Source organism: Drosophila santomea, chromosome 3L (assembly GCF_016746245.2).
Source record: "Drosophila santomea strain STO CAGO 1482 chromosome 3L, Prin_Dsan_1.1, whole genome shotgun sequence".
Taxonomy (NCBI): Eukaryota; Metazoa; Arthropoda; class Insecta; order Diptera; family Drosophilidae; genus Drosophila; species Drosophila santomea.
Genome location: NC_053018.2, coordinates 10,634,058 through 10,654,938, shown reverse-complemented (window position 1 = coordinate 10,654,938; position 20,881 = coordinate 10,634,058). Strand labels below are relative to the sequence as shown.

The window sequence follows — 20,881 nt, the reverse complement described above, 5'->3', positions numbered from 1 at the left end:
AAGTGTTCGAAATGAGATTTAGTCAAGTGTGTGTGCGTGTTAATCAGAGGGATAAATAAAGGGAAATAGATGGGAAATAGACATGTCTAATCGTAAAACAAAAATAAATAACTGTAGCAAGCTGATTCATGTTCCGAACTCGTTCAGAAGCTACTAAAGTCTTTGCACTCTGAGTGCAGCTGTGCAATAACCTTTTTAGCTCCCTACTCATCCATTAGATTTTCATTATAATAGCCATGTTAATTGCACTTTAATATGCGCGCATATGGGTATACATTTTTTTTACAATTTTAATAAATTAAAATTGATGACTAAATCGTGCTGGAGTTGAAGGTCGCCTTTGTACAGACTTCAATAAACACTCAAATTAAAACTAAATAAATATGTTTATTATTATCATTAAAATCAACATTAAACATTCAGGAGGCTTCAAGTGAAATGAAAAAGAAGAGCTAAACTAATCAGGCTTTTATTATATCGATACGAATGAAAACAGCTATTATATATTATTATCCTTCATGTAGTTATTATGCAAACCATTGGTCAAAATCTGTAATTTTGCTGATAAACATTTATGGATTTAACAAAAGAAAAAACCAATCAAATTTTAATTTAGAGATGCAAATCAACATTTATAAAGCTTAAACTTATAAGATAATTCAAACTCTACGATCTTTATTGCGATTATTATGGATATTGATCCTCTTTATTGTCAACATAAATACGCTCTTTTTACGATATATTTTTAATAAAAATGGTCATGATGTAGCCATTGATTTCAGGAACTCTGGGTCATTGCAACTGCAGGTTCATTTAGCCATGGCGAATAATTAAAAGGCCATTTTTGAAGGGAGGAGGAGGCGAAAAAGGTGTTGCCATCAAGGTCACTGGCTGTAAAGGTTACAAGTTGGCCAGGTTCGCCAGCCGCCGATGATGTCAGACACTCGTTTATGGTCAAGACAATCGAAACAATGGCGCCAGGCGGTATAATAAATACACTACGTAGATTAAAACCCGGAGCGCATCTTCCATTTATCTTTTGCATTGCAATCCGACTTGTTCACCTTGTTGTTTTGCCGGTGCTGTCGCTTTATGTTAATTGGCAGCAGTTAAGGCAAAGTGTGCACTGTTTTCCACCAAAACGGGTGGCAACGAGTAGCAAATTTGCACTTTTCAGCTAGCTAATAAATTCAATTTATCGAAAAGGCGAGTGCCTCGAGACGCCATTAAAGCAAAATGTAAAAATATATATACTTCTATATATGTATATATACTGCAAGGAACACAAAAATTAAAGGGGGCAAACAAAATAAGTTACATTCTCAAAACGTTAAAGTGATTTGTGTTCTTAGCATTTTAGCCAATGTAAAATTTATGGCAAAAAATCGTGAAAATATGCCAGCGATACATTGTAATAACAAAGTAAATAAAAACTGATGGTGGAGACGAGGCTCCATTAATGGTTGATTAATTGCATTTGCATAAATTATGCCTAGTTTTCAATTATGCAAGATAATAACAAAGATATTGTTCGCAGCTGTAGCTAAATTCTATAAATAGTTGCAGACTGCATGTCTCTAGATGTTTCCGGTTGTGGAATGATTCAGGTAGCGATTAGCAATTTAATAGATGTCAGGGTGGGTATTTGAAAAGGCTGATGAATCAGAAGACTTAATGGAAGTTTTTAATCATGATTTATTAGTAAATAACCAAACCCCTATTTTATATCATTGGAGTTGAAGCCTATCTATCCACTTGCAGCATTGACAAACTAGTAAGACCACAATTATTTGTATAAATCCATTCAAAAGTTGTTTGCCCACCTTTTTATTTATTGACCAACCCTAAAAATAAACTAAAAAACCTTACTCAATGTTAAATCAAGTAAGCACTGGCTAAATGCATGGAAAATACAGTGCGTTACCAAAGTGTAAGCTCAAAAAGTATTTATTTAATACAAGAAAATTATGTATTTTATACATTATGTACCTTAAATAAAGAAAACTTAATGCTCTGCAGTCATATTTATATGACATATTCCATACACATTTTCCTGCCAAAACCCACTGTTCTTGACTTGACTTTGTAGACACTTTTCTCGATTACTCAATACCGAAATATTTTGTCTAAAAAAATAAAGTCAACAAAAAATTATACATGCACGAACGACATGCCCACAATAAAATCTCGTTTATGACATGCAAATAAAATGTAAATTTTAGTAGCCCAACAGTGACCGCACAAAATAGAAATAACAAAACGAAAAAAAAAAATTATAAATAAAAAAATTTTAGAAGAGAACGAAGAGCACGAGATAAATAAAAACAAAAGCCGGCTGCAATAAATAAAATAAGAAGCAAAACAAAAGCCCGAGATCGGATCGACTCGAGGCGGCAATAAAAATTTGTCGACTGTGTCAGCGATCAAAGGCGTACGAAAAGCACGTGGGGGCGTAACGAATGGCCATAGTCAGAGCCATAGAAAGAGACGGGTAGAGTGGCAGCGAAAGAGATGGCATGTGCCAGCGCAAGTGTGACGAAAGAGCAAGCAGCACTGATGCACTGCACTTGCTGCGCTAATGAATGAAAACGAATGGCAGTTGAATGGAGCCGTGGAGAAATGGAGTGAAAACAATTTACAGCCCCATAAAAGTCGTTCAAAAATAGAAATAGCGCAACTAAGTACTTATTACCAGCTATTTGGTGAAAATGGCAGCCAATTAAAGGGGTGATAAAAATGATGCATTGCAATGATGATTCAAGATTTTTATTAATTCCATCTATCTGCATTCAATCAACGTATCTGATGCAGAGTTTATCTCGTACCATAAAAACTATTATTACTAAGTGAGATGATTACTACAATTTAGTGACAGAAGAGTTGTTCTTGAGCTTTCCACTCAGGCGTGGAGAACTCCATTATGCAACCGCTCCAATGGCCAAGTTAATGCCATATAGTTGAGCTGCTCGATCTGTCTGCTACAGATACCGTTACTTTGGCGACTGCACTACAATGACAACGTGAAAACCTGTTACACTTTTGACCAACTTTTTGTCTGCTGACTCATAGCAAAAAATAATGAAAAATAAAAAATTTGAACAAAAAAAAAAGAGCGGGCGTGCGACGATCTTGCTAATTGCTGGGGCGAGAAAAACGAGGGGCGATATGCCTGCGATTCGTGTGACTGACACCTGCGATTAGCTTTTGGCCCCCTTCCCCCCGCTCTGCGCTCCATAATCGTTGAACCGAATAATTTGCATGAAACTTGGCTTAAACGTTTCACTCGGGCTCAGAAAGAAAGAGATAGAGATGGAAAACGCGAAGTTTGGGTCATTCACATTGCCGCCGGTTATTTTTTTCGTTTTTTTTTTTTTGGTTTGGCGTTTGTTTATCTTTGGCTCTTTCATCGCGAGCTGTGAACTTGTCAGTTACAGCAAATTTGCATTGTGTTAATTTAAAATATTCAATTAACTCGTTTACTCATTTTATTTAAGTCATTTGTGAAATGTGCAAAACTGGTACATGCATTTTTAAGAGCATTTTTAGGATTATCGCACTCCGCTTTTTAATTGCTTTGCAACAGAGCACCTATGCGAATTGAGCCAAGTACCTGAATTATAAATGCGAAATATCCCAAGTTAATTGGCAATTTATTTGCAATTTACATTCCAAAGATATTACGCAAAACAAGAAGATTTTATCTTGAGCACCTTATTTATACTTTTTACGAGCCTCATTCCGCTTAATTTATCATTAAACCGATTGAAAGTAAAAGGTAACCTACATATTATACGCTCTTAGTGAACGTTTGTTTTTCGCTTAAAATAGGAATTAAAATAAGGTTTTCTATTGTCGGACTTATCAAGGCGTTACGGAATAGAAAGAGAGAGGGCAAACTGTAGGCGGAATGGCAATTTTTTAAATCAACTTTAATTGAAATAAATTGTCATATCATTTGCCCTGGAAATGGAAATGGACTCAATTAGATGCGGGCCTTACAGACTCTACTCTACATAACTTTGCCTACATACTCGTAGTACAAAATGTTGCCCATTTATTCTACTTTTTTTTCTGCCCCCAGGAAAATTATACAGAGCCATCAATCAAGGGAAGGGAAAATGAGAAATTGAAATATGACAAGAACCTATCGAAATTGGCCAAGGGATTGATGGCCACTCCGGGTAATGGAAAAAATGGAAAATCTGCTTAAGAAATTGTCGGACACATGCCTACATCATTCCACAGACTAATTGAGTGAAAGTCATTTGGTACATGAAAATCATTTGAGATGGCAAACAGCCTTCAAAGCGCTGTAAACGCAAAATAAACATAATTAATAGCCGACATAAAGTCCGAAAGATGTAAAATCAGAGATAAACGTAGATGGGATACAGTGCGTTTCATGATTTTAGGCATATTCAAGTATTTGAAGTTTAAGTAAAAAGTTGAGACCATTATTATTTATATGGTTTCCAAACTATCTATGCTTTATGACTCATTGTATCTTTCTTGCAAAACCCAGCTTAGTTTTACAATCTCGATACGCAGTGTGTAAATGCTATAATCTGTTTGCGTTGAAATGCCAAGTCTTGACCAAAACTTTGCGGTTAACTGCGCACGCACAATGGACTTCCTCTGATCTCTCCTCCACCCCAATCTACCCATAAAAACCACATCTGAAATACAATTTATGCCAGCCGAAGTCGACGTATAACAGTTTTATGCAATTTATGTGCAATTTTTCAATTGAAAAATCGGCGGACCAGGCCAGGAAGGCTTTACTTAATGCGACGCAATTTCGGTTTTATTTCTATTTTTTTATAAAGTATTTTTCTCTGCATCTGTGCGCGATGCGGATTTGTATCGCATGTGTAAAACGTTTCAGATTCAAGTTACTACTGCTACACACGATGACAGGCAGGCGAACTTTTAATTGCAATTAATTTGAGTGACACTGGCGAAATAAACCGAAACTACAAATCGATTCGGGGCGTTGACGACATTGTGCAATTGCAAAATATATAAAATAATGCTTTTGTCTAGAAAGTTGTCACTGTAATTCAAATTACGCTTGAATAATCTGGATTATGAAATGCATAGATGCGTTAGAAATTTAGATATCTTAGTAATACTACAAAATGGAGCTGCATTTTTTGTTATTTTTTTCAACTGGGTCATTAAAGAACAATTCAACAGCCGAGTCTATTAATTATTTGCCATAACAAACACCGAAAAATACTCGTTCTGGCTTCAGCAACCAAATTCAATGTCAAATCACCGCTCTGACATCATTAAAACCCATCGTTAACCGCAAAAGCAGCTTCTGGGGCCATTTATCAAAATGTGGTCTATGTTTAGGCCAGGCTAACTTCCTTATCAATCATGCGACTTTAGAGTAGTTTTTCAACCATACAATTTGCATTTCAAACGTACCTGCAAAGAAAAGAGAAGACAAGACAAATGAAATAAATTAATAAAAAATTGAAATTTATTCGCGGACGTGGGAAAATTTGTCAAAGATACAAGCAAAACGCAGAAAAAATAAGTGATTCTTGTTAACACAATGAAGGTATCAAATGAACAGGCAATAAATTGAGACCAGATAATTATATAATGTCGTTGGCATTAAGAACACATTGTATATGTATTCGATTTTAATGAGAAAATTAAGCAAGTGGAAGTGGAGAGCGATGAAAATCCGAAATCCAAAAAGCCGCAAATTCGACCCGCACTTTTGGTTTGGCTATCAAATTACTCCCCTCCCTTCCCTCTTTCCCCCGCTAACAATTGTCCCGCATAACAAAAAAAATAAAAAGCGAAAACGAAGACAAAGTCAATATTTGGCTCTAAGAGGGGCTTATTTGTCTTCGTTTTTTTCTGGATTTGGGGAACCTCACACACGTGTGACTACAACATTCGACATTATTTGTTGTCGTCTAAGCAAATAGGTAAACAAACAGAGACGGCAACAGCCGCTAGAAAGGGAGAGGTGTGTAAAACAGAGAGTTTGACTAATAAGGATTTTAGCACGAGCCGAGATTCCGCTTAAATCGAGAGTAAAACACACAGCAACTGCGACTCTGGCTAAAAGAAAACGTAAACAGTGGTAGTAGAATATACAGTGGGCCACTGCCTAAATATCGTACTATTGGCTTAGGACACCTATCGTTTTACTCTTGCACTTTCTCTACGAGTAGAGATGAATAAACTTCTTTAAAAATGCTTATAAAATATCTAACAGCATATGACTTATTTCAATTAAGCTGTTGAGAAAATATAGACATTTTGGAATTTTTGCTCTCTTTGAGTTCTTAATTCCAAATGAATATTTAAAATATTTACATATTGCTGATAACAAATATAAAACCAACATGAAAACAGGTATAGAACTGTTATATTTAAGAAACAATCATAGTTGTATATTTTATTCCTATTGGACGATTTTATAAATAGTTTAATTTAAAAGAAATAAGACTTTCAAAGTTACTTTCAGAGTTTGCGGGAGCTTTAAACTTTAAAGTACGGAAAACGCGGAGCAAAGAAAGCGAGGGTATCCCCTATCCATCACACTGCAGGTAACACTACACGAGTGCCCACTGTTGTTGGCACAAAATGCAACTTCAGACGGCAAACAAACAGCGTAATTGAGCTGCGTTTGCCTTCTGTTGTTGCTAGCCTTTCATATATGCGTTTTGCGATGTTTGACAATGTTTGTTTTCACTGTGGTTTGCCGATTCTAGCAATTTCTAGCGATGTCTGTGCTTACCGGATAATACATTCCTTGCGGAGGAAGGAAAAATGCCCCTGAGCCCCACAGTTTGACGGCTTTTTATGTTCACAGTGGCGTCGCAAATGATGTACACTCCTCTGCCGTGTGTGTGTGTGTTTCCACCCAACTATTTCTCTGCGTGTACTTGCAGGGCGGTTGAGCAAACAACAAGGGGTAGGTAGTTCACAATTTTTTCTTTCACTTTATGCTCGGTTTGGTTTTTTTTTTGTTGTTTAGATTTATATTTGATTTGAAATTTTTGATTATTTTTCTTGGTTTTTGGCACAATTTTGTTTCTCCTTGTGATTTTTTTTTACTTTTTCAAGATACACTTAGATTTTGACTACAAGATACGTAAGTCAGAAATTAAGGAAAATAATAATTTTCGGTTGGAACACGCTTTTGCACTTTATGGGAAATTATTATTTCTCCGCACACGCAAAACTAACATATATTTTTCAATGTCGCACGTGCGAGCGAGCGAGACGGGACGCGACTGAGCGAGAGAGAGAGCGGGAGAGAGAGAGAGAGAGGGCGCGATATGGTGCGATATAAAGTAAAAATTCTTGTTGAATTGTTTTTATAGGGGTGGCTTTTATTTTGGCCTCCTGGGAAAATGACTGAACTGAACTGAAAACTCCCTGGATGTTTTAACTTTTTGAAACGAAAACAGAACCGAAACAGCAAGCCAAAGGGAAATGCGCAAAAAAGACGGCGCAAACGCGAGACAAAAGAGATGATGCGAAAGTGGCGAGCAAGAGAAAACGAAGAGGGGGCGGCTAAAAAAGAAGCAGACAGTCACAGTGAAAACTGCCAAAGTTTCGACGATTTATTTGCTTGTCATATGTTATCAATTGCCATATCTCACAAAGGTTTCAATTATTTGTTTAACTTCGCCGAATGCACTGAACCGATTTTTTAGTTACTAACAATGATTTTTTGTTTGTCTTTTATTTTAGTTTGTAACTTTAAGTTCTTATTATTTTCCTATTGGTTTTGGGAGCAGAAACGCATCTATATTCATACACTTCATAATTTAAATTCTTTTTGTAATTTCTTTATTGTTCTTCGCATGTAATCTATAAAATATTCTATTAAAACTAATCTTTAGTCATGAAGTTAGGCGATAAGAAATCATTTCAAATTGTGTTGTTTGGTATCAGATACTTATGTGTGTATTTCATGTGGTTTTTATCGCAATTACAACAAATATGTAAATGAAATAGCGTCAGCTTCATAAGGAAACATTCGCCTACTGAGTGTTCACTTTATAAAGCGTTTACTGCAATCTCTGCACAAAATAAGGTTCCTTTTAAAGCAAATTGCACGTCTCAGGGGTTCCTCTGTACTATGGCAATATTCCTGTTGTCTGTTTTTTCGATTTTTGATCACACACAAAGAGGCTTGATTGTCTGCGTTACTACGCATCCCTGAGATACTTTTTCTTTCTTTTCGCGCGTCTGCACTTTTTCCTGCTCTTCGGGAAACGGGATTCATCATCTGTTCCAATGGACTTGTGTCCGAATTTATTACCGATTTTATTACAATTTTATATATAAATTTTCGCGAAAGGCGGACAAACAAAGCAGCTGAGAGAGCGAGATGCTGTCGCAGTGGACGGCAAGAGAGAGAGGCGACCAGATGAGTGGGAAAAATCGAATCAGAATCCGAGGGAGAGCGCGGCCAAAAAGGATGGCAGGATAAACGAGCAGGCGAAGCGGAGGCGGCAAAGGCAACAACACAGCAACGGCCACAAAAACATGTGCGCCGTGAATGAATTTTGTATTTTGTTGCTTTTAGTTCGATTCTTATTTCGATTCCACACACATACATATGTGGAGTGATGGATGCTGCGGGCGGCCGAACGGGCGGTCGGGGTGTGCGAACGAGAGGGGGCGAGTGAGAGGATAGACTACGGACAGGCGGAAAAGAGAAATCACGTCCCTCATCACTGTCTTCTTCTTGCTCCGCCCAGCCGCATGGCATATATATTTATTTATAACTTTTCATTTCATTTATCTGCGCGTTTTGTTCTCCTCCTTTGCTTTGGCTGATTTTCGGCACTGCACTTTTCGCATTTCAAAAATAAACACGGATTTTTTTTTTCCGCTTTTCCTTCGCAAAATTCCCCTCCCCCGCACGCGCTAAACGCACTACGTTTGTTGTTTTGTACCGTTCTCGAGTTTACTTTGTATTTATATTCGATGCTGCTGAGGCGTGAGTGTATGTGTGTGCGTTTGTTTTCACTTTCAAGCGTGCCGAATTTCCACTGGGAAATCTACGAATTTACCGCTAATCCGACACCCACGACTTGTTGCGAAGAGCGAGAGAACGCAACTGTGATAACCGTTTTTTCAGCGCCCGCCTCGCACTCGTTTTCGTCGCGAGGCGTTAGTGCCTTGCTCACCATTGCGCCGCTACTGCTGCGAGGCTGCCCGATGTGCTCTGTTGCTTAACAGTGTGTTATCGATAGGAATGTATCGGAATGTTAGGCAGCTTCAAATATTTGAAAATTAAAAAAATTAAAGAATGTTAAAATAATAAAATAGGCAGCTTTCATGGCGTTAAAAGAGTTATTACAAGGCTAAGACTACACTGAATAAACATAAAAAAAACATTTACATTACTAGATTACATTGAACAACAATACATAAAACAACATTACTATAACAGAGATAATTTTCAAGAAGTTTTATGAATTATTATTGAAATAATTTAAATAAACACACAATAAAGAAGTAGAACTTTAACATTACTAATAACACAGATATTTTTTAAGTTCTTTTATGAATTATTATTAAAATAATTCACATATTATGTGCCATATTCTAAGGTGTAACTGTTTGTTTTTCGAATACAACAGATCTTTTATGATTTATTTTTAAAAAATTATGAGAAGCAGTGCCATATTCTAAAGTTTAACTATTTTTATTTGAATGCAACCCATGGGATTAAATGTTTAAAGCCAAATCCCTTCGGATTAACTGCACTCCCAGTTTTTATTACCGAAAACTCTTTAAAATCTCACAACCCGTTGCTGACCATCAAAAAGTCGCCTTCTGGCATTGTCTCAGTTCGTCCGTCACAATTTCCCCCTTTTTCCCACATTTCCCACATTTCCCGCTTTTCCACCCGCATATGTGACCATCAGATGGGCTCAGCAAACAACAACGTCCGAGTTCCGGCAAATCAAAAATGCGCCATCAGTCGAGTTGGACGGGGTGAAAATGCTGCTCCGAGTTTCTTTGGCTGGCAAAAGGAGGAGGATTGGAGGAGGAATGGAGGATGGCAGGGGGAATGGAGGATGGCAGGATTTGGGGATAGTCTGGGTTGGTCCAGTAAAACCAAATCAAAAGTGTCAAGCCTCATTTTCGGTTGTGCAGAACAACGCTTGTCAAGATTGCATTAGCCTCTTGTTGTTGGCCAAAAAGTGGGTGACGGCAATTGTGCCACTAAAGCTACACAGAGCGAAAAAAGCACTCAATATGTTACCTAAACTAAGGAAATAAACTCTTGCTCAAAAGGCTCTTGAAAAACTCCAGTTTTTAAACCTATTTAATCTTTTTAATAAGCCTTTTTTGTATTTATTATATTAATTTATAAACATTTATAGTTTTTCCAGTGTAAAACGAGCATAGCCATAGGAAATAGTGGGCGTGGCTTGCAGGGAGGCTTATTAACGCGACGGACAGCAGCAGCAGCAGCAGCAGCAGCAGGCGTCAGTTTGAAAGTGGAAAACAGCAGGGAAAATCCGGAAAAGCGGGCTCCACGGTGCTGCTAAATTTGAAATGCAAATGGGTGGCACACACACGCAGCAGTGTGAAAGAGAAAGCTGCTGGCTGGCCGAAAGAGATAGTCAGCGTCATGGAAAGCGAGAAAATTTTCTGCACATGATACTGACCACCCAACCCCACCCCCCCTTTTGGATTTTTCCGCCCCCCGCCACCCGCATAAATGCAAAAGTCCGCACGCTGGCAACTTTTTAATCCCTTTTGGCCGGCAAATTGTCGCCAGCACTGTGAAAAACGTAGAAAAGCCGAGAAAAATGAGCAAAAGGTGTCTCCGTTTCCCCTGCAATTCCTGCAATTTCCACGCTTTTCCACGCATTTTTCGGCTAAGCTGCTTGAGGCGGCCAACAAGCAGTGCGAAAATTGAATGCAAACGGGAGGGGGAAAATTGTGTGCTACAAACATCAAAACGATAAGTTATAAAAGTATAAAAGTATCTTAAATATGAAGAGGTAACTATGGGTACACAAATTTGAGCAGGCGGTGAATCACATTTAATATGCTTAATGGAAATGCGATGAAAAATGATGCGACAAGAGGGAAAACTCAACGACACTCACAGCACAACTGTCAAATTATGAAAATGTATTAACAAATGATTGATGCATAATAAAAACAGCGGTGGAATGATTAACTGCCATAGCAAAGTAAGAATATAATATGAATTTCTTAAATTTTACATGAGTAACTTTTGACTTGATCAGTTTTTTTCTACTGAAAGCAAGGCTCATTTAGATTTTAGTCTTCTATTTAGGAGTGCTCATATGATGAAAATGCTACCTTCTTTTCCTGAAACCATTTTCATTGCGAAAAATCACATTTTGATAAACTAAAATGCCCTATTGAAGTTTACGCGCCGTTAATGCCTCAAGTTTCCTCTGCAGTCGAGCGCGACTTGCGGCAAACCAAAGGAAAATGCTTTACTACTGTTTTCGACCTCCGCCCACACACACACACCCCTCCCCCTCCCCCTCACTTCCCTGGTCCCCCGAGAGCTGACCTGCCTCTGTGTTTGATATATGTAAAGAGAGGGAAGGGGGGAAAAGTGGGAAATGCGGGCAACTAACCGCAAACAATAACAAACGATGGCTAAAAGCGAAACAGAAGCTGTTTCTGCTTCTGTTTCTGTTTCAGTTTCCGCATACACACGCCCCCTTAACGCCTCTCAAGGGGGGCGTAGGCTGGGTGTGGGGGCGTGGCAGATGCCGGGGGATCTGTCGGGACGCCATTTACAAGAAGCACAGGATTTATGATGCCTGTTATCGCGCCCAGAACGCGAAGGACGCACAGCAGGCGAAAACGATGACAAAAGGTGCCCAACGGAGGGGGAAAACTCCAGGGGGAAGGGGGAAAAACTCCAGGGGGAAAAAAGGGGGAGAAAACACCAGGGGAGTGGCAGTTGCAAGGGGGGGCAGGGCTGGAAAAATTCAGCAATGGCGTGGAAAGCAGATAGAATCTGGCACGCAGCAAATAAAATATGCTCAGCAAAACAAAGCATACTTTTTGGGGCCATATGAACAAATGAAGATGGGTCAAGAAATATATACAAAATATGTAAATATATATGAAATAAATGTGGATTACTTCATAACCCAAAATAATAATATAAATATATAAATTAAACATTTTTTTAAACTACAAAGCTTGTAGTAATACCATTTTTTGCGATATTTGCTTATAAATGCAATTATTTTGTTCTTATTTTTAAAGAAATGTTATAATATTTGGAATATATTAATCCAGCTTTTTAACCACTGTTCAAGTGAAGTCTGCAAGTGTTAAACAGCGAACTTAATGGGTTAAATGGGGGCCGGAGTTGGGGGTGGTTTGAAAAGGGTTAAACACATGTGCTCACTTGTAGCGCAAATTGAAAAGCCTCGGGTGAGATTTTCGCAGCGCGCTCCAATTAATTGGGGATTTTATGGGGTTATTTATCAGGGCGCGATGGCAGCGCTCTTGTGACCTTGAGTGCTGCCATCAAATCTGCATTAATTAAATGAAAATTCCGTTGCCAAAAAAACATGCGATGGCGTCTAATTAAAAAGCCAACAGCCGTTTGCCCATTTAGCAGAGGCTAAAAGTATCTATTACTGCCAGCTAGTGGAGCTCTTGCCACCCGAATTAGTCAATAAATTAAAGCAGCCAGTTTTGCTACTCTTCCTAACGAGCCAGAAACCATTGCATTAAAAAAACCATTCATTAAAATGGCGAAATGTGGCGCTCGAATTTATGGCCCCAAATGGTAGGGCGACCTGTGCGTCTCAAGTGGCAAGTGGAAAAAGAAACAGCAGCAGCTTCTTCATTCCAAGTGGTTAAGATCTTTAAGCGGAGGAATTCCCAGGGCTCCCGGACTTTTCACCGCGGGAAAATGGGAAAAACTAGCAGGTGCATGTGTTTGTTTTGTTACCCTTATTGCTCAGAAGCAATGGCCATATTTACATTGCTCAGATGGTTACTAACCTGATGTTAAAAAGTTTTTAATGATTTTTTCTTTCTTTTAGTAATATTGCTTATAAAAATATATAATAAATATTCTAGCATTTCTTTTGAGCCACGTAATTCACATTAATAAGTTTACCCCGCTGTTTTTGTTACCCTTCTACTTGCAACCTTCAGTTAACTCCTTTCCACAATTAGTTACTTTCAAAACAATGGGTATTTTATTTGCAGCATACACCGCAGCATTTGCCACCGCATTTAGTTGGGGCTCGTGGAGCGTTTGGGGCTTAGAGGCCCACAGTTCAATGTGCTCGCCATGCACTCAATTATAATTTGCGAGCGACTCGCAGACAGAAGGACCGCCCATGGGACGGCGATGACGCGTCATCAGGCCATTAGCAAGGAGCAACTCAGACATACGAGTTGTTGGGAAAAAGGAGGGCTAAAATGGAGCAGGATGATACACTGCAAAAATAGTCGAAACTTATAAATTAAGCGTAAGTAGAAATGTAGGTACAAATTCATCAGAAAGTGTAGAATCTTTTAAACAAACAAAAACAGTTCGTTTTTAAAATCTAAAGAATATGAATTATGTTGTAAATGATTAAATTTTTAACTAAGTATTTTTCCCATATATATTTATATATTATATTTTTAAGTATATTACTCTCAGGAGCAAACCCTCAACCGATTAAAACTCAGATATTCACAGAATTATCTGTAGATATAAATACACTTCTTGCGGTGCAGCATAAAGCCAAAATGTATGCACGAATCTGAAGAATGATAAAAGCCCCTCGCAGGACCTCGTTTGTGTTTGGTCCTTCGCATCTGCTGCTGGAATCCCACATCCTTTCGCCCATTGCCATTCATTTGATTCGCTTTATGTGTGTGTGTGTGTGTATCCTTTGGCTTTGCTGCGCTGCTGATTTGCGTAGTATTTCTTGATTTTACTCGCTCAGATAATGCAGAAAAGGCACAAAAGTTGAGCTTTCAGCGTGGAAATTATATATAATAAGTGCAAATGCGGGTGCCTGCAACTATTTCCCAGGTGATAGCTATAAAAGTAAGTGCACAAACGTGGTCTTTAATCCATTTGAATCGAATTCGGGTAAGAGGGAAAAACTATAAAAATGGCAGCCACTTAGAGGCCTCCCTTAATGGATTTTCCACTTTATTTTCTTGAGCTACCCACACGGATATTCCATTTAGTTTCATTTTTTCTTGGCACTCGCAGACGTACGAATCTATTTGAAAGAGCCGTATTATTTTTGACTAAATTCCAAGGAGATACAATAAAATTCAATTGCAAACTTCGCTGTCGGGCAGCCGCAGAAAATGAAAACAAAATAATGAATATACTTTTCTTGGCCAAAGCAGCAGCAGCAGCTTAGAGACGCCGAAGAACTTGCTGCCAAGTTCTTTTTAGCCACAAGGGCGAAATGAAAAAAAAGGGCTGCTGCTGCAGCAAACACATGTCAAATGCCCCAACCCACTTCCGCCCCCCCTTTCGCCCACTTCCGCCCACTTTTCCTCTCGTATTTTTTTTGGCGAAAAAACAAGTTTCCACTGCTAAAAGGGAATGCTTTTCGAAAAACATGCACGGACAAATGGCCAAACTGCTTATCTCAACAGAAAGCCAAACAAAATCTACCAAAAAAAAAAAGGAAAAATCGCAGGAGAAGAAGGGCGTTTCTTAGGGGGCGTGGCAGTTGCACTAATGGTGCCAAGCAACCGGAAATGCCGCCATGCATGTCTGCCTCCATTTCGGAGGCTGTGTATCGTTCATGCCTCCCTTTCCACCACTTTTCCACCCAATTTTCCACACTCTCCGCGCTTTTTGCTCGCCTTTTTGCTCCAAGTAAATCTTGATTGCCTTTCGCTGCAAGCCAAAAACACGAACAACGAAAATGAACTATACGTTTTCTCACAATTTGCTCCAAGAAATCTCTCTATTTTGCCCCAAAGTATATATATACATAGAGATCCACTTTTTGCTATGATAATTTCCGCAGTATTTTATACAGAAACAAATGGCAGACTGTCAGTTTGATTTTGAAATCAGTAACACAGCGCACAGGGAAAAAAAGCGAGGGCAACAGGAACTAAAAACGTGATGAGCGAATTGCAATTGACATATTGGCCAGTGGCCAAAATTGGCCAAAAAACGAAGTCACTTGCAGTTGGCCCCGTGCAATGTGGCTCAAAAGCAGGATGGTCGCCAGAAATGCATTTCTCTAGTTGACACTTACAAATTCGCAGTTTACTTTAATGCGGAACCATTTTCATTATTATGAACTTAACACAAATGTTAAGAAAGTTTAAAAAAAAAATTGATATTAATTTTATGTCTTTAAATAAATATAAGTACTTATATTTGTAGCCAATTGTCTGGTTAAAGTGCTGAAATAAAATTACATTAAGAAATCATAAGGTTGATGTTAAAAATGATACTTCAAAATATGTTGTGCATGAAAATGAAATAAAATAATGAATTGTATTTTTAAAACTTGTTTTAATAGCAAATTGTTATGGTAAAGTGCTGAAATTAAATGACCTTAACAAATTATTATGTTAATGTAAAAAATACTACTTAAAAATATGATGTGAATGACAATCAAATAAAATACTACTTCAAAATATGGTTAATAAACTGTTGTGTAATTTTAGATTTATTTTCTAAATATTTTCCATATATTAAACAAATTAATTTATATAATAACAAATTTCCTACGACTTTCCAGAAGTCAAAAGCGAAACTATTTGTCAGCATTAAGCAATAATGCCACAATAAACTTTATCCCAAAGTGCATAATCAATTCCCTGCAATGGCATTCGAGAAATGCCCTCGTGATTTAAAAAAGTGTGTGAAATGCAGCTGAAGCTAATTGAATTTGGACGCAGCCAACAAATTTGCGAATCTCTGTGTTGTTGGGCATTAGAAACTATAGTAGTTGTTGTTGTTGTTGTTGGTCTGCCTGCTTATCCAATTAGACACCAAATTTGGGTGCTCTTTTATCTCTCTTTTTTTTTTTTGTGTGTCGAGTGTTTTGTTGCAGTTTCAGTTGGCGGCATTAGCTCAAAAGTTGGCCCATTAATGGCAAACGAATTCACTTTTTCATTTTGCAGCGCCGAAAATTCCATTTTCGTGAGTGAGTGCAACAGAGTGAGTGTGGCTGCACTGAGAGAAACTAATGTTACACACATTACATAAGCTATAAAAACAGCAAAAAAAATGAAATCACAAAGTGAATCAAAAATTCAAAATTCAAGGGTTTTTTGTTGCCAAATTTGCTACTTTAGATATAGAGATATATAGTATATAGCTATGTATATAATTGAAAACCTAATTGTTGTCCTACCTTATATGCAACATATTAAAATTTGTATATTTAAATTTTAATTTTTTGATAATTTTTGAATTTTTAATAATAGTATAATAGTTTTTTCTATTTTTAGTGACTTTTTTGAAGTTAAAATTAAACTTTGGAAATAGTATTTCTTCTTTACGTTCAGTGTTCTCTATTTTTGTTTCCATTTTAATTTAGCCTATTTTTTAGAACCCAATACTTCGCTCAGTGTGGATGTGTGATTTTAGTGGCTGTTTCTGTTGTTGTTGTTGTTGTTGTTGCTGTTGGTGGTAGCGGTGGTAGCTTATGTTGATTTTCGATGTTTGCTTTTGGCCAGCCGCTGTCTACTACTCCTTTTTCGCCCCCCCCTCCTCATACACCCTGCTGTTTGTGATTGTGTTAGCCATCCACAGTAGTTGGCCAAAAGGCGGTGGCGTGTGGAAGGGGGCGGTGGGCGAGGGGGTGGGGGCATGACAAGAGGTCCTGGGAGCCAACAGAAGTTTGCACTTTGCGATGCCTGCGAACTGCGGCGGAAGTCAATAAAAGTTGGCCTAGTCCGCGCAACGGTGAAAAGGACGTCTGTCTGAGTGAATTGCCAACTAACCAGGCACTAACCAAATTAGCTGCGATCGCGTTTCGACTTTAGGTCGACATCCAGTTGGAGTTTACGCCCTAAAAGTGCACCAATACTCGGCGTTTAGCCTGATTTTCTGGGAAATGTAAGTCTTGAAAACTTTATATCAAGTATATTACTTATACCATTCGAACTGGTTAACAATAAAATGCAAAATAATCATAATATCCCAAAGGAAGTTAATACCAATAACTTATACTGCAGACACTATTAAATTCAACAATTTCCTTTGAGGAAAAAAAAGGAGGTATTCAAAAAAAATTATTAAATTTTTGTTGTATATAATTTTGTATCTTTGAAAGTTGACTGCCGTATGCACTAAATATAGCATTCGCTCGATTTAAAAGTCTGCAGAAAGTTAAAAAGTAAATAAGTGTATAGCTTAGTAAGGTTCATTTATATAAAAGTTTAAATATTTATCTATAATTATTATTTAAAGCTTTCAAAAACATTTCCCTATTTTTCAACGCAAGAGCTTTTTACAGAAATCTGGCAGCACTGTTTTACCAACAGTTACAGTGCTACCCATGCAACTAGTGTCCTTTCAGTGGCGCCACCAGCGCGGGCATCCTGAGAAACTTAAATTCAAAGCACATGGTGAATAAAACATGAACTACCAAAAGCCCAAGAGCTTTCGGTAATGCGAATTCGAAAAAAACGAAACGAATTCGAAGAAACGAAGCGAATTTAAATTACAGCAAATTCACACAATTCAAAAAAATTAAACAATGATTAACCAATTATAGAAGATATTATTAATTTGCATTGTTTATATACATTTTAATAAAGATTACGCAATAAAAAGCAAGAAAAACAAGTAGTTTAAAAAGAAATAATATCAAATAAACAAAAATAAATAACAACGAACCCAAATATCCTCGTTCAAATTGCTCCACTCATCGTTCAATTCAACGTTTAATTGGCAGCAGCGATAGAAAATGCCCCAGTTGCCTATTATCGAAATTCCAATAAAATCGCCACACTGAGTTTTAAATTCGACGGGCCAATCTTCATCCATTTTTATATATTTTTATCACTTTTAACTTTCACTGACTTAACCACATAAATTATTGCAATAAAATCACTCACAAAGAAAAAAAACAAATAAAATTAATCCAAAAGCGGGCGATTAAATGCGATGACAATCAACCGTTCGCGACGCGACGAAAATTCAAAAGGAGTTAGGCGTTATAAAAACGGGACAAGGAAAATGAAAATCAAAATGGAGTCGGCAGAGGCAGCGACAGAGGATCAATGGTAAAGCGCGACAACGGCCAATTAGCAGCATGCGAGGGAGAGAGAAAAATGATCGAGAGCAGAATTGTGCTCTCCGACGCAGCAACAAGAAATACCGGCACATGTGCATCAGTGATGGCAACTTTGAAATCTGGCTAGAATACTTCATAAATAATTATTGTTACCAAAATTTTTTTTTTTTTACAATGTATAAAACTACAAAATTAAAGTAATTAGTTTTTTAACGTCTTAGTAAATGTACAGAAAAGAGTTATTCTGAATAACCTATTATTATTCTAAATGTCTTAAAAATAGAATTTTTTCCATTAGGTAATAATAATAATTTTAATAAATTTGTGTTAATTGCATAAATTAAAGTAATGTACGGTTTGCAAAAAATAAATTACAATAAATACATACACAGGAACCTATCATAGCTTTTGGCTAGAAACTAGCGCAGTTTTCAACACTAACAAAGTAACTGACGCACAAAAGAGCGCCAAGCAGTCTGCAAAATTGTAGTGCAGGTAAAAGAGAGCGAAAAACTAACGGTAATTATCCTTACACTTTGGCTGCTGGGCTTGCGAAGGCAAGAAACAAAGCGCAATCAAGAAAAGTTTTCAGTTTGAAACAATCGTTCTACCTGAATGACGCGTTTTAAAAGTGAAAAGCCCGTTTAGTTTAGTTTAGTTTCCTTAATTTAATCCGGGTTTTCCCGTAATTCGCGATAATAATTAACAAAATCTTACCTCTCTCATGTGAAATTCCACTGGTGGAACATTTCCAGTAACTTCAACTGCCGACGCAGACATTTGTTGCAGTTGCGGTTCAATTTTTAAAGATTATTATTTTCCAGGAGTAAGTTGCTCTCTATTTTTATCACGTAAATATCAATACACAATCGGCACTTTATTGCATTATTTGTGACTTGACATTGTCAGTTCTTTTTTAGAGGCATTCGCCTATTTTAGCACCTAATTGAATTCACACTGGGGTTTTCCGAGATTTTTTCGCAGGGAAGCGCAGTTATTTTTGTGGCTTTTCCTCTGGCTTTTCTTCTCTGTGTTCTTGCTGTTTTTATTGTGGGCTGAAGGACGTGTCGCCACTACAAAATGCCGACGTGATTTTCCTAGCGGTAAATCCCGAGTGGGCGTTGGTGGAGTGGGCGGGGCTAACCTCTGGATTCTAGCACTTTATTAAGGGATTTTGATTCGTCCTCATTTCTTGTTTATGTTTGAGTAACTGAAAGAGAAAAGACAACCAGAAATGAGTATTTTATGAAAATTGATTCTATTATTTGTTGATTGCTAAATTTTCTTCGCATTCTGCTAAAGAAGAAGAAGCCCAAAATTTTTTTTGCAGACACCCATATTTGTTTAGTTTAAACAAAACATTCAGATTCATCTATAAAGCCATCAAGTACTTATAAATACTATTATTCACTGTTGTGAATTTACAAACAATGTATATGCTACCATTTTTCAGTCGCCTTGATAGGAATTTGCTGTACGAAAATTCGATTGATTGGCAGACACTTTCAGATTTTTCTTCCTGACAGATGAGATGAGAAAGCCCAGAAAGAACAGGAAAATGGGTTAAGGACACAAGCAAATAAGAGAACGGCTAGAAAATCCAAAGCATAGAAGAAAAAATCAGATTTCACGTGAAGTAAGGTTCTATTATTCTAATTTACTTTAAGGTCCTTTTAATGAATTATTTAACTATTAACTAGAGGCACAACAGCTAAGCATTTTTTCTTCGTTTTCCCTTAACTAAAAATTATCCTGCTAATGTTCTTATTTTTTGTTTTCTCACTTTGTTCAAAATACAAACATTGGAGTTTCCTTTTGTTTAAATAACAACTGCCGTCATAAAAATTCATTTGCTGCAACGAACAAAAGGAGAACTTCAAATGAAATTGGAACATTTTACAAAGCTGCAAAAATTATGCAATTTACAAAAGCATTATACACTCAAACAATCAGTGCTTTTAAAAATGCAAAAAAATTTGATTGAATATGGGCGTAATAATATATTCTTTATCAGCACTTCCATTCTTAACTTCTATCATATAAAAATTATTCAAAGCAATATGTTTGAAATTTCTACGAACTGAGTTTAAATTTTTTAGTAAATATTGCGATACAAAATATTAATTTGACATTTATTAAAAAAAAAAAAATTAAAAATATTGAAAATTTGATTTAAAAAGGTTTTAAAAAATGATATGCTATCTAATAATGTTTGGGCTAGAAGATTGCTAACTAAGCGCCTCCAAACTGCTGCTGACACATTTGGCACACGGTGGGTGGTTCATCAGCCCACACACTTCGCCACTTTTCCACCTCTTCATCCAGTTTTTACCGCCCACCATCCACCACCCACTCACTCATTTTCCCACACCCAGCAGCATGCTACATTGCTAATGTGTCCCATTTGCAGTGGCGAACCACTGAAGCTTAACACGTTGTCTACGCAGACAAGCCGCCCTGGAGCCACGCCCTTTTGGGCCTCCAGCCGCCCACACGGGCGCAGGCGAAGAAGAAGCACAAGCATTGGCAGCTGCAGTGTGCGCTTTAGTTTTTGCTTATCAATGTGTGTACAGTACAGTGGAGCCTAGATCGTAGAAAACGGGAAATAATTATCTAAAAAAAAAGTATATACC

General features: G+C 37.4%; 1 protein-coding gene across 24 annotated transcripts in view; it reads right to left on the bottom strand.

Moving 5' to 3' along the window:
- LOC120450020 (RNA binding protein fox-1 homolog 1) overlaps nt 1–20,881 on the bottom strand; it is a 115,281-nt gene that overhangs the window by 70,198 nt on the left and 24,202 nt on the right. For 20 of the 24 annotated variants that reach the window (XR_005616237.2, XR_005616236.2, XR_005616238.2 and 17 more), the window contains exon 2: nt 18,966–19,458. Coding sequence is in view for 20 of the 24 variants with exons in the window: in XM_039632755.2 (XP_039488689.1) it covers nt 18,966–19,028 (63 nt within the window). In the remaining 4 variants the exon portion in view is untranslated. Of the gene's footprint in view, nt 1–6,766; nt 7,113–8,942; nt 9,129–18,965; nt 19,459–20,881 lie in introns of those variants that run through there. The other 4 variants (XM_039632749.2, XM_039632746.2, XM_039632747.2 and 1 more) reach the window with 4 other exon arrangements.